At 36.4% G+C, this 14306-nt stretch overlaps 2 protein-coding genes and 1 non-coding gene across 3 annotated transcripts; all 3 read right to left on the reverse strand.

Moving 5' to 3' along the window:
* Positions 1–1755: 1755 nt before the first annotated feature.
* Positions 1756–3147, reverse strand: LOC101309987. The gene is made up of 3 exons (XR_183990.1): positions 3118–3147; positions 2839–2935; positions 1756–2430 (listed from the first exon to the last, which is right to left on the reverse strand). It is a non-coding gene; the product is annotated as an uncharacterized LOC101309987 (transcript).
* A 319-nt stretch (positions 3148–3466) lies between these two features.
* On the reverse strand, positions 3467–5053 carry LOC101301172 (pentatricopeptide repeat-containing protein At1g43980, mitochondrial-like). The gene has a single exon (XM_004292580.1). The coding sequence runs from the start codon at positions 5051–5053 to the stop codon at positions 3467–3469; it is 1587 nt and encodes a 528-aa protein (XP_004292628.1).
* Positions 5054–6507: 1454 nt separating this feature from the next.
* LOC101310278 (DEAD-box ATP-dependent RNA helicase 47B-like) lies at positions 6508–9147 on the reverse strand. The gene is made up of 3 exons (XM_004290674.1): positions 9081–9147; positions 6970–8694; positions 6508–6768 (listed from the first exon to the last, which is right to left on the reverse strand). The coding sequence occupies exons 2-3, from the start codon at positions 8613–8615 to the stop codon at positions 6762–6764; spliced, it is 1653 nt and encodes a 550-aa protein (XP_004290722.1). The 5' UTR covers positions 8616–8694; positions 9081–9147; the 3' UTR covers positions 6508–6761.
* Between the last annotated feature and the right edge of the window lie 5159 nt (positions 9148–14306).

Consider the following 14306-nt stretch of genomic DNA (forward strand, 5'->3'; position numbering starts at 1 on the left):
AAAAAAAAAAAAACTGTTCATATTCGACCAGCTATAGTATATAGTTAAAGTGTCTCCTTGGCTTATGAATTGTATTTATGTTGCGGATTGTTGCCCGAAAACTTCATCAAATGAATAAAATGTCAAACCTCAATTTCAAAAGAGGAAATCGCTACAAGCCTACAACCAACTCCATACAACAACAGACTGGCTTTCGAAAACTGTCCATTAGTCTATGGGAAGCTAACTCGAGATCAAGCCGACATACTCTACCAATAGCAAACCCCCAAGTTCCAAACCCCTGCTAGTGACATAGCATATCCAAACACCTACACTTAGTCGGAGATCGACTAATACAGGAATATTCTGTACTTTGAAGACAAAACTGAAAGCATATAATAATTCGTATGCATGGCACTGATTTTAATTAAACAAAATAATGGGACGTACAGAAAGGATCAGTATTTTAGATTTTCTATCTCATTCCAATTTCATTGATGTTCACGAATTAGAGAGCATCAGAATGGTTTGATACTTTGATGCATGAATGATCCTCTCTGTTATACTAGTCTTTTGATGGTCAACTCTTACTCGTCTCGACAAGAAAAAGAAAAAAGAAAAAAGAAAAAAAGCCTCACAGAGAAATTGTTAGAATGTACTAGTATGCAGTCTTCAACATGTCCAGCATTACTCAATAGTCACTAAGGTTGATAAAAGAACTAAGGATACACACACTACAGGTGTAACTAAACGCCATTGCGACTTGCTGGAAATCGGGCATGAACTGAGGTGCCCCTGCACGCACAAATATAGTTTTGCATAAACTACTTCACTAGCCTATAATTAAGTATCTAGATTAGCTCCAAAGTGTCTCAAAAGACAATTGTGAAACACTATTCAAGGAAAGCTGCAACAGCAAAGTAAATTAGGTATCTCTTTGCTTCTTAATTTTTAGCCTTCTTTCACCCTAGAAAGGTGCAGCCCATGACTGCATGTTATCAAGTCTCATGGTTGAGAATTATGGGATCATGGCTACTGACAACATAACAGCACTAAGTTAAGAGTAGACTAGCCATATTACTTCTTCTTGTAAACATTGGTCTGTTCTATGCAGACTTGATTCTGGCAATTTGATCCCCCAATTTGGAATAAGAGGTCGAATCCATAAGGACTGATTTAAGCAATCAAACTATCGTGCAAGTTCTAGGATATCTAATCACAATCCCCTGTCCGGACTGGATGTGAACTAAAAGTCCTAAAGTATTGTTGTCCAACTAAAGCACAAACTATATAGAGATCAACTTAAATAGATAAACAGATGGTTGGTTAAACTATTAGATAAATTAACGACCGTGTATATAAAAGCCAACTGCGCATCACATACGGTAAAAATGAATTTATTTGGAATCTGAGAGTCAAATTGCATATCGAAGAACTACCAAGAACAAAAAGACAGTAAACAAATATACAAACTCCATGGTCTGTGGCATCATCATGTCAAAAATACAGACTACTCAACGCAAGTTTCAGAACAAAGCAGGCCAGGATTCTAAATCCATATCACACACGTCATTCCGATGACATGGATTATTTGAAATGTGACACGTTCAAAAGCATCACAAATATCTAAGAAGCTCCTTCTCCCAAACATGCTGAGTAATAATTTTATTGGAGCACTAGACCACCTTCCCTAATCAACTACAAGGCAATAGAACATAATGGGATAAGCTACTATCAAGGGAATGGATCCTCTACTATAAATTTGCAGCTAGAATTCGATTGGATATGCATGCGAGAGGCTGCTGATCCTCACTCTGTCTCCTCCCCCTTTCCTTAATTTTGCAGTTAAAAAGTTTTTAGATAACCCAATTTCGATAAGATAATAGTTGAACTCCTCCCCATCTCTTTCTATGTAACCAGACTCCTTCATTTACACACATCCAACCCATATGGGAGAGGTGAACACACATCCACCCCATATTTGACATGACAGGCCACCAAAGAAAGCTAGGCAGCATATTGACAAAAACTGAACTGGCAATATATAATCGAAATTTGGTGCCTGAAGCAAGGCAGAAGGAGACAGGGATAATATGTTTTAAAGAGACGAACTAACCCTGGTTGAAGCGGACGATGCAATGATTGAGAAGCTTGTTAAAAGGGAGAAACTTGTGGGAGTTGAAATTGCAGGTGGGTTGGTGACAGAAGATTGGAAATGCAAAAGGAAATTTTGGTGATGGTGGGGTGGGGGTTGTATGTGGGAATGGAGTTGATGGAGATATCAAAAAAGAAGATGGTTTACAACTTTACATATGATAATCTCAAAAAGAGGGGAGAGGGGCTTTGCTTTGTTGCTTCTTGTGGAAGTTTGGCTTTTGGAACTCTTTACTTTTCAGCTGTTGGATTGTTGTGAACTGACATAGCAGCCTCCCATGCAAATCCAAGCAGAACCTAGCACCCAAAATCATAGTAGAGAATCAAAGTCCATGATCAGGACACGTTTAATAAGCTTTAAGACTAATTGATATAGATACTTTCCATATCATGTCAACTTATAACATTGCAAAATGACCATATCTATGTTGGCCAATTTCGTATACAAATCTTAAAATTCAAGATTGTAAAATCCCGGTAAAACAGATTGTCTCATGGTCTCAGCTCCAGAAGAGTGTAAAAAAAAAACCCCACCCAACTATTTATCTCAAACAAAACAAGTAACCACAGAAAAATGATATGAACAAAAAAATTTTCAAGGAAACCAAACAAATAATAGTTTTAGGAGATGAGACATATATGTAATAATCAGCTTTCTAGGCAACCAAACAGATCCATAGGAAGATAAAAGCATGAAATTCATACCTCTGTGAGGTTGAGATGGTGGGTGCTGTGTGATGGTGTCATTGGTGTGACAATTTCTCTTTCACTCCAGCGGCTGAAGTCTCCTAAGCTAATAGTTCTGTGTCAGAAAACACCTAAACCCATTCAACTTCAAAACATGGAGTACAGAAAGTAAGTTAGAAATGAAACATTCAAACTTAAAGAAAGAAATCATAGAAATAGTAAACCTAGCTATAAGGGCATGACACAGAAAGATCTCAGAACACAGTGAAAATACAATAGGCTTATGAGATTCCTGACCCGGATATGATATCATTTTGACAATCTGGTGGTGAGATATAGAACCCTTTAACAAACTGAAATCCAAGAAAGCTCAAAAAACCACAAAATCTTGAACAGTCGAAGGAGAAAGTGAGAAGCCTCTGCCAAAACTAAAGGTCACGTGATGCCCAATATTGGCATTACTTTTGAGATAGGATTGAGTCTATGCCACCTCCATCCTTAAACTCCACTGTCGTTTAAAAAACTTCCTGAACAAGTCCGGACGTGGAGCTCAGGATCTTGTGCTCCTCTTAACCTGAATTCTTATGTGCAATGCCCTCATCCAAACACAAAATTATGGTAATTCTTTTCACCACTCCTCCTAGCGTCACTTTCTTAGAATGTCAATGTAACTATCAGCTTCCATATCCCAAAACAGTAATCTCAATATCATATATATGTCTTGGCCTCCATGAGGCTGTAATTGGTCTGCCTTAAAAGTATATACATGTTTCTGTATCTCAATCCAACTACATCCGACCACATTCTTCACACCTTTCTCTTTCATTTCATTCGTAACTCGAATCATGCTTTCCCATCTTCCTCTCATTTCATATGCTCGAGCTAGCACCAGATAAGGTAGAGATGACTGTGGTTCTGACTTCATCATCAGTTGTGCAACTCTTTCAGTAATTTTGATGTCTTTCTGAAGCGCACAAGCACGAAGAATTGATTCCCATATCATAGAACTAGGTTCATAGGGCATTGCTTCTACTATATCCATTGCTGCTTCGAGTTTACCTGCACGAGTCAACAAGTCTACTATGCACATATAATGCTCTTCTGCAGGTTTGATCCCATATTCCTTTTCCATGGATATAAATAATGACATACCCTCATCCACAAAGCTGCCAAAGTTGCAAGCTAATAAAACTCCAGCTAATGTTACATCATCTGCTGGCATACCTTCACTAACTAATTCCTTAAATGTGTCCAGGGTCTCAAACAGTTTACCATTTTGAGCTAAACCCATAATCATAGTGTTCCAAGATATCAAATCTTTCACCGCCATACTTGAAAAGATCTTCATGGCATGATTTATCAATCCAAGTTTAGTGTAAAAATCAACAAGTGAACTAGCGACAATAGCGTCTGACTCAAAGCCTAACTTAATAACCCAAGAATGGATTTGGAAACCCTGCTCAACTGGAAGAAATGTGGACGTACAGCTCAGTACACTGCTAAGAGTGAACTCCGTTGGCCTCAGATTCTTTCTAAGGGTCAGCACAAAAAGCAGCACAGCATTATCCACACAACCATGCCTTGCATAGCTCGAAATCATGGAATTGCAAACAGCTGAATCTGACCAGCTTAGTTCTTGAAAGAGCAGGACCGCGTCCTCCAATCTGTTGCATTTGGAAAACATGTCAATAGCGGCACTCGATACAATGCTATTAGAAAAGAATCCCACCTTCAAGCTAAAAGCAATAATTTGCTTACCCCTTGCCAAATCAAGCAAGTTACAACAAACATTGATCACAGTTGATATCGTAAACTCATCAGGGGAATGCTCGGTGCCTCTCATAAGAACAAACTGATCTATAGCCAATTCCTCATACCCAGCTCTATGACAGCCCCAAATCAAACTGTTCCAAGAAATGACATCCAACTCCTCCATACACATAAACACCCCAAAAGCATAATCCACCGAACCAATCTTTCCATACATGTGGATCAACGAATTCCCAACTACCACATTCGACAAATTCACACCCTTCCTGATCATACCACCATGAATTTCCTTCCCATGACAACCAGACGACACAACTGACATCACAATCGAAAACGTGAACTCACTCGGCCTCACACCCGAGCTTTGCATTTCCGAAAACATCCACATTGCATTACCAACCAATCCACACGAAACATACCCCGAAATCATCGAGTTCCAACTAACCACATCTCTCTCAGGCATTTCATCAAACACCTTCCGTGCCCTCTCAAACTCACCAAATCGACATAAACCCTTCAAGCAAATATTATCAGACACAATGTTCTTGCAATTAATCTCATTAGAAACTCTCAACGCATCGAAAAGCGTGCCGAACCGAAAGTAAGCGTCGAGGAGACGGTTACCCAGAAAGGTATGGGTGTTGAGTCCCACTTTCACCAACCGCGCGTGTAAGACATTGACGTGAATTGAAGATTTAAGGGAGAGACAGTGGTCTAGGAGATGAGAGTAATAGGAGAGCGAGGTTTTGTGAAGCCCACTGACTTGTTTGAGAAGCGATTGCATGCAAAACCTTAAGTGCTACAATGAAGTGCAGGGCGGGGGTTTTACTTGTATGAAAATGAAGAGGGTTAAGCAGTGATACGGTCCCGTTTTGAATGGGGTATGGCGTCTGGGTCTAGTTCTTGTTGTTGTGGAAATTCCATGGAAATGGGAGCAGCAGCGGTTGAAGAATTAGCTGCTTTAACGTTGGAGAGGTATGAGTATCAAGGGTAATTGTGTGTTTATCTCATTAGATTTCTTTTCTTCTCCCCCTAAGGGTTTAATTTTTTTTTTTTTTTTGAAAGTAGGGTTTAATGATCGGATATATAGGGGCCCTATTTAAGTATTTATGAAAAATCGATTGCAATAAAAAATAAATAAATAAAAAAACTCACGGCTTAAGATATCGAAGTGCTTCAATCTATTGTGATTCATAATAATGAAGACAGGGAAGTCTTTCTAACGAGGACCCTTAAGTTGAAGACTTGGTGAGGACTTTTCGGCTTATCCCACATTTCGATCTTATATCTACATCTTTACCGTTCAGTTTATAGATATTTATGAGTAGATAATTTCTTTAAATTTTCAACTATATTGAAAATTGTTAAGACATTCATAAGTGTGATTTATCAATTATGAACTTGAACGGTTCATATTTGACAGATTTAGTTCGTCCATTAGTTTGATCTAATTTGTTATCTTAACGAACACCAATTTGGGTGAAAATTTGTATAAATGATCTACTCATATAAACCTAAAAACTGAACGGATAAGATGTCAAAATGTGATCGAAAATTGGGTCTTTTAAACCATAAACCGAAAAGCCTTTACCAAGTCCTCAACTTAAAGGTCCTCACTAGAAGGGCTCCTATGAAAACAGAGCTCACGTAACAAAATATAAGTATTTAAGTTGTGCTTCTCATTGAGTTAGTAAGAGTTTTAGTGGAACCTTTTATACTCATGTAATCATGTTTGAATTTTGCCGATGTTGTTAGAGTTAAGTTTTTCGACACGGATTAGTCTATGATATTAACCTTTAAAGAGAGCATAAGATGTCGATAAAAAATAAAAGTTGAATTTTGTTGTGTAAATAATGCATTGCTCCACGACATCACCGAACCAAAAAGCAAATCAAGCAACTTTGAGAAATTGAGAGTCAAGGAAACAAGGTGCGTCAATTTTATCCCTTTTAAATTACTATAGATCAACGGGCATGTATTGCGAGAAATCAATGTTTTCACTTGGAATATGCTACTGGTGCTGATTAAAGTGTAATAGTGTAACAAATCCTTAAAAGTAGAAGCATCCACGATCCTAAATTCCTAAATACAAATAGACGAATAAACAACAACAAAACAAAATGTGTGAAGTCTGGAATGCAATTTGAAAATCACCAGCTCAAGGATAGCTCTCATGCCCTGCAAAGTAAAAAAGAAAAATTTATCAGCGATTGGACCTTTTTCCCCCAATGTCAATAGCTTTCAATTATAACATCTAGTTCTACATAAAATTAACACTAAATTCCATTTTTATCATAAAGTTAGAGTAATTCTAATTGTTGTTGCTTTTCATTCCATTTTTTTTTTTCTGCCATGCCATAAGTAGTCAAGTAACATCACCTCAGAGCCGGTAGACCCTTTTCTTCTTCGGTGATGACAAGCTTGCCTTCTGTAAACTCACAAGCTGAAATTGGAATTCCAAGCTGCTTCTGCAGTTTCCTCACAACAAATACTTCTGATTCTTCACACATTGTTACTACAGTGCCCTTCCTGCCAAGACGACCAGTCCGTCCAGCTCGATGTGCATAATGAATTGTGTCGGTGGGTAAGTCCAGATTAACAACAAGATCACATTCTGCCACATCCAATCCCCTTGCTGAAAGTTCATTTGTCACCAGAATTCTCACCTCCCCCTTTTTGAATTTTTTCATAGTCGTTGCCCTACCAAGTTTACCAAGATCCCCATGGAGCTCTGATGCCGTCATTCCACGGGCCTCTAGCTTGAAGACGGTATCTTTTAGCTGCCTAGTGTGATTCATGAAGGCTATGACAGATTTGGCATTCAGAGCATGAACACACCTTCTCAATGCATCAACCTTGTGTTGTAACTTTGTTACACAGTAGTAGTGTTTAAGAGATGGAGGTAGGCTCTCTATTGCAGAATGACCCTGCAAATTTGAGGTTGAGTTCGTACTGATTGAATTTCCTGGCAATGTACCGGGTCCAGAGGGCGAGATAGAATCAAGGGGAATGACATTTTTGGCTTGGACAAGAAGTGGATCGCGCCCCCAGCTACTGGCTGCCCTTATCACTGAAAATGGTACTGTTGCGGAAACCAATATAGTCTGACGCTCAGCTCGTTTGCCAAGTGAGCCTTTTGGTCCATGTGAGTCTGCACTGGACTTCCTCCCTACGTGTTCCAATATCCGGTGCATGTCCTCCCGAAAATTAAAAGAAAGCAGTTGATCAACCTCATCTAAGACCAAGAAACGGCAGCCGTGGGTGTGAAGCTTCCCAGCGGCACTAATCTCTGCAATCCTGCCCGGTGTCCCAACAACAATGGCAGGCTTATTCTTCTTAAGTGCTTCTTCTTGTCTTGATCGATTTGCACCCCCTACAAGCTGCTGAACCGTTTTCTTGTTAGCAGGTCCTAATATCTTTTCGAACTCCCTCACAATCTGCATACCCAGCTCCCTGGAAGGAGCCACAATTACCGCTTCTATATCTGTTCTCTTCCCATTTTCACCACCACCATCAGATGGTCTCTCCTTTAGGGGGCCTACTTCAGAGAGGATAGGAAGAAGATAAGCTAGTGTTTTTCCCGAACCTGTGTAAGACTGAATCACGACATCATGATCTTTAAGAATCGTTGGAATTGCAGTGGACTGAACATCAGTTGGAGTCCTGAAGCCTTGACTCTCTAACCTCTCAATCAACAAAGGAGGGAGGCCGAGCTCAGAAAAAGATTTCGCATTAAAGAGACTCGAATCTACTTCAAGAGAGCTTTGTGCCCCAGCTGCCTTGATTACAGTGCTTCTAACCACCTTGGCCTTACTTTTGGGAACATCTTTAAAAGAACTCAGCCGCGTAACTTCATTGGTTTCCTTTTTATCTACCAATTCAATATCACTTTTGAAGCCAAGGCTTCCAAGATTCAGACTACATACACTTCTGCGGAACCAAGCATTCCTAGATACATATGAAAACTTATGGAAGGACAGAGACTCTCCGAAAATTAGCAACCTTGACGAGATTAATGCTGGCATCTTTAGTAGGTTACGAGTCCCAATCAATAGGTACCAATTACATAACCATAAAATCGAACTTAAAAACTTTACACTGACCCTGCACATTAACATTCAACAAGAATTACATTATAGGGGTTGAAACCAAATGGGTATCTCTACCTTGTACAAATGCAAGAGCCCAATACTTCAGAAACCAAAATCCCATATTATTCTGCTTCATTCAGGTAAGTTGGTTGAGGCATTTTATCAAACACCATGAGACATATGGGCAGCAAGCTAGCATTTGTATCTTTCTACTTTCGCCACAATTTTCAACGGCAACAATCACATAATTTTGTAATCTATATAAGAATCACTAGGTTTTCCAATTGCTCTCATAAAACCAACAGTGTATGTCAGTAAAGGTTTAAGCTTGACGGGAGAAATCAAAGGGAAAACGCAGAGCAGCAAAAAGGGACACTAAAAGAGATAGAAAGAGAGTACCTGAGACTGTGAATTGGGGATAGAGCGGCTTCGAGTTTGTGAAGGAGAAGAAGAGATTTGAGGTTTAACCGTGGAATTTCTAGCTGAGAAACACCTTAATTTGCCGCCTCTATGGATTATATCCGTCCTTCATGTTTTTGCCATTTAGTCCTCATCTTTTACAATTTCTCATGAGATACCCTCTTTGGTTTTCGATATGGGTTTTCGATATTTGAGTACTAGCTTTAGCAGCGAATAAACCCATGAGACAAACGTAATTGTTGATTTGTCAATTAATTAAGGTGTCATAAGGTATGGATACTTAATCAGTTTTGACTTGCTATAGCAGGTTAAAGCAAACTAACAACGTTAACTCTCTGTTAAGTCTCTCTATATCTACAGTTTTCATTAGAAATATCTACCATTCAGATGAGCAAAATACACAAAAGTATACTTTTTGGAAATCAAAATGATTCTTGAGACTGTCTACAACTATCATAAAAAACATCTACTACTGTCATGAAAAATATCACAGAAAATGTTGCAAATCGAATACACATTTAACATAAGACACATCTACTGTTTTCATTAGAAAAGTAGACTTTCTAGAAATCAAAATTATTTTTGAGATTGAATCAACCCAAGGTAAAATTTGCAACTCTACATTTAACATAAGACACATCTATTATTTTCATTACAAATCTCTACCATTAACATAAGACACATCTACTGTTTTCATTAGAAAAGTAGACTTTCTAGAAATCAAAATTATTTTTGAGATTGAATCAACCCAAGGTAAAATTTGCAACTCTACATTTAACATAAGACACATCTATATTTTCATTACAAATCTCTACCATTAACATAAGCGAAATAAAAGAAAAGTAGACTTTCTAAAATCAAAATTGTGATTGAGATTGAACCAACCAAAGGTAAAATTTCTAAGTCTACATTTAACATAAGACACATCTACTATTTTCATTAGAAATCTCTACCATTAACATAAGCGAAATCAAAGAAAAGTAGACTTTCTGGAAATCAAAATTGTTCTTGAGATTGAGTCAACCCCAGGTAAAAGATGGAAAGTCTACATTTAACATAACACACATATACTATTTTCATTAGAAATGTCTACCATTAACATTAGCGAAATCAAAGAAAAATAGACTTTCTAGAAATCAAAATTGTTCTTCAGATTGAATCAACCCAAGGTAAATGTTGCAAATGCTACATTTAACATAAGACACATCTACGATTTTCATTAGAAATGTCTACCATTAACATTAGCGAAATCAAAGAAAAGTAAACTTTCTAGAAATCAAAATTGTTCTTGAGATTGAATCAACCCAAGGTAAATGTTGCAAAGGCTACATTTAACATAAGACACATGTACTATTTTCGTTAGAAATGTCTATCATTAACATAAGCGAAATCAAAGAAAAGTAAACTTTCTGGAAATCAAAATTGTTCTTAAGATTGAATCAATAATGGAAGGTGAAAGTTGCAAAGTCTACATTTAACATAAGACACAACTACTATTTTCATGAGAAATATCTACCATTTAGATGAGAAAAATCACATAAATGTAGACTTTCTGGAAATAAAAATGATTCTTAAGATTGAACCAACCGAATGTAAAATTTGTAAGTCTTCATTTAACATAAGACACAATTACTATTTTCATGAGAAATGTCTACGATTTGAATGAGCAAAATCACAAAAAAGTAGACTTTCTGGAAATCAAAATTGTTCTTAAGATTGAATCAATAATTGAAGGTGAAAGTTGCAAAGTTTACATTTAACATAAAACACAACTATTATTTTCATGAGAAATGTCTACCATTTAGATGAGCAAAATCACAAAAAAGTAGACTTTCTGGTAATCAAAATTGTTCTTGAGATTGAATCAATAAAAGCAAAAGTTGTAAAGTCTACATTTAACATAAGACACAACTACTATTTTCATGAGAAATGTCTACCATTTAGATGAGCAAAATCACAAAAATGTAGACATTCTGGAAATCAAAATTGTTCTTGAGATTGAATCAATGAAAATTCACAAAATGAAAATTGACCATCTGATGTGATCATTATAGTGAAACATGGCTATGGTATACAATTCAACTGGATTCAACAATGTTCGGGGCTCGATCAAAGCGGTCAACCCTAATTCATCTTCATTTATCACACGAAAACTATCTCACATGCCTGTTTGTGACCTAGTTTGGTCGATTCTTCAACACAATAAAGTCTCACATAGATGAGACATAACCACCCATGTAAAACTTTGGGGGCGTTTACCACCTGATGATAGGGCTCTCCTTATTGAAGCATAAGCGTAAGTAGGGTTGACCGCTTCGATCGGGGCTCAGACATTGGCGAATTAAAGTGATTTTTCTACCGTAGCCGTATTTTACTATACCGATCACATCCTATTTCACGAGATTTTTGAAAATTTTGCTTCCTCTATATAATTGGTTCACAAAGTTGTACACTAGCATATAACCTACCAAACAAGTTATACCACATTAGTAGGCACGTTATGATTCTAATGACTAAAATTCACAAAATAAAAATGACCATCTAATGTGATCATCATAGTGAAACATGGCTATGGTATAAAATTCAACTAGATTCAATAATGTTTGGGGCTCGATCAAAACGGTCAACCCTAATTCATCTTCACTTATCATATGAAAACTATTTTACCTACCTCTTCGTGACCTAGTTTGGTGGATTCTTCAACACAATAAAGTATCACATAGATGAGACATAACCACCCATGTAAAACTTTGGGGACGTTTACCACCCGAGGATAGGGCTCTCCTTAGTGAAGCATAAGCGTAAATAAGGTTGACCGCTTCGATCGGGGTCCAAACATTGGCAAATTAAAGTGAGTTTCCCACCGTAGCCGTATTTTACTATACCAATCACATCATATTTCACGAGATTTTTGAAAATTTTGCTTCCTCTATATAGTTGGTTCACAAAGTTGTACACTAGCATATAACCTACCAAACAAGTTATACCACTTTAGTAGGCACGTTATGATTCCGATGACTAAAATTCACAAAATGAAATAAAATTGATCGTCTGATGTGATCATTATAGTGAAACATAGCTATGGTATAAAATTCAACTGGATTCAACAATGTTCGGGGCTCGATCAAAGCGGTCAACCCTAATTCATTTTCACTTATCACACGAAATCTATCTTACCTACCTCTTTGTGACTTAATTTGGTTGATTCTTTAACACAATAAAGTGTCACATAGATGAGACATAACCACCCATGTAAAACTTTGGGGACGTTTACCACCTGAGGATATGCCTCTCCTTAGTGAAGCATAAACATAAATAGGGTTGACGGCTTTGATCGGGGTCTAAACATTGACGAATTAAAGTGATTTTTCTACCGTAGCCGTATTTTACTATACCGATCACATCCTATTTCACGAAATTTTTGAAAATTTTGCTTCCTCTATATAGTTGGTTCACAAAATTGTATACTAGCATATAACCTACCAAACAAGTTATACTACATTAGTAGGTATGTTGTGATTCCGATGACTAAAATTTAGATGCAGTTGTGAAGTGGGTCTCGCCAGTGGTCCGTGACTTTTTTCGGAGAATTTTTCCGACACTGGAGCTATTTTCTATGCATTTTTAAAGTTTTGAAATGGTGAAAAAAAAAGTAAAACTTTAATGACATGTACAGATTATTGACTTTGGACGAATGAGGTCGCGACATGTGGCAATTAGTGTTGAATTTTCAGAAAAGGAATTCCCTCGAAATGGAAACTTACCATTCCTTTTATAGTTGATTTCCATAAATAGTAACTTTCAGAAAGTCTACTTTTGCATGTCAGTTAGCTCATGTTATTAGTAGACCTAACTCATGTTAAGAGTAGACTTTGCATCTTAGAGTACTTGATCCAACTTTGAAGAACAATCTCAAGAACGAATTTCCAGAAAGTCTACTTTTATATGATTTTGCTCATCCAAATGATAGACATTTCTCATGAAAATAGTAGTTGTGTCTTATGTTAAATATAGACTTTGCAACTTTCATCTTCCATTATTGATTCAATCTCAAGAACAATTTTGATTTTTAGAAAGTCTACTTTTTTATGATTTTGTTTATCTAAATGGTAGACATTTCTCTTGAAAAGAGTAGTTGTGTCTTATGTTAAATGTAGACTTTCCAACTTTCACCTTCAATAATTGATTCAATCTTAAGAACCATTTTTATTTCCTGAAAGTCTACATTTATGTGATTTTTCTCATCTAAATGGTAAATATTTCTCATGAAAATGGTAGTTGTGTCTTATGTTAAATGTAGATTTTGCAACTTTCACATTCCATTATTGATTCAATCTCAAGAACAATTTTTGATTTCCAGAAAGTCTACTTTTCTGTGATTTCGCTTATGTTAATAGTAGACATTTCTAACGAAAATAGTAGATGTGTCTTATGTTAAATGTAGACTTGCAAATTTTGCATTTGGTTGGTTCAATCTTAAGAACCATTTTTATTTCAAAAAAGTCTACATTTATGTGATTTTGCTTATCTAAATGGTAGACATTTCTTATGAAAATAGTAGTTGTGTCTTATGTTAAATGTACACTTTGCAACTTTCACCTTCATTCATTGATTCAATCTCAAAAACAATTTTGATTTCCAGAAAGTCTACTTTTTGGGATTTTGCTCATCTAAAAGGTAGACATTTCTCATAAAATAGTAATTGTGTCTTATGTTAAATGTAGACTTGCAAATTTTACATTTGGTTGGTTCAATCTTAAGAACCATTTTTATTTCTTGAAAGTCTACATTTATGTGATTTTTCTCATCTAAATGGTAGTTATTTCTCATGAAAATAGTTGTTGTGTCTTAAGTTAAATGTAGACTTTGCAACTTTCACCTTCCATGACTGATTCAATCTCAAGAACAATTTTAATTTTCAAAATCTCTACTTTTTTGTGATTTTGCTTATCTAAATGGTAGACATTTCTTTTGAAAAGAGTAGTTGTGTCTTATGTTAAATGTAGACTTTGCAACTTTCACTTTCAATAATTGATTCAATCTTAAAAACCATTTTTATTTCCAGAAAATCTACATTTATGTGATTTTTCTCATCTAAATGGTAGATATTTCTCATGAAAATAGTAGTTGTGTCTTATGTTAAATGTAGACTTTGCAACTTTCATCTTCCATTATTGATTCAATCTCAAGAAACAATTTTGATTT

This window comes from Fragaria vesca, linkage group LG2, assembly GCF_000184155.1.
Source record: "Fragaria vesca subsp. vesca linkage group LG2, FraVesHawaii_1.0, whole genome shotgun sequence".
NCBI lineage: Eukaryota > Viridiplantae > Streptophyta > Magnoliopsida > Rosales > Rosaceae > Fragaria > Fragaria vesca.

Excerpts from the sequence above, each read along its gene's own strand:
- LOC101310278 (XM_004290674.1), bottom strand. The coding sequence starts at position 8,615 with ATGCCAGCATTAATCTCGTCAAGGTTGCTAATTTTCGGAGAGTCTCTG.
- LOC101301172 (XM_004292580.1), bottom strand. The coding sequence starts at position 5,053 with ATGCCTGAGAGAGATGTGGTTAGTTGGAACTCGATGATTTCGGGGTAT.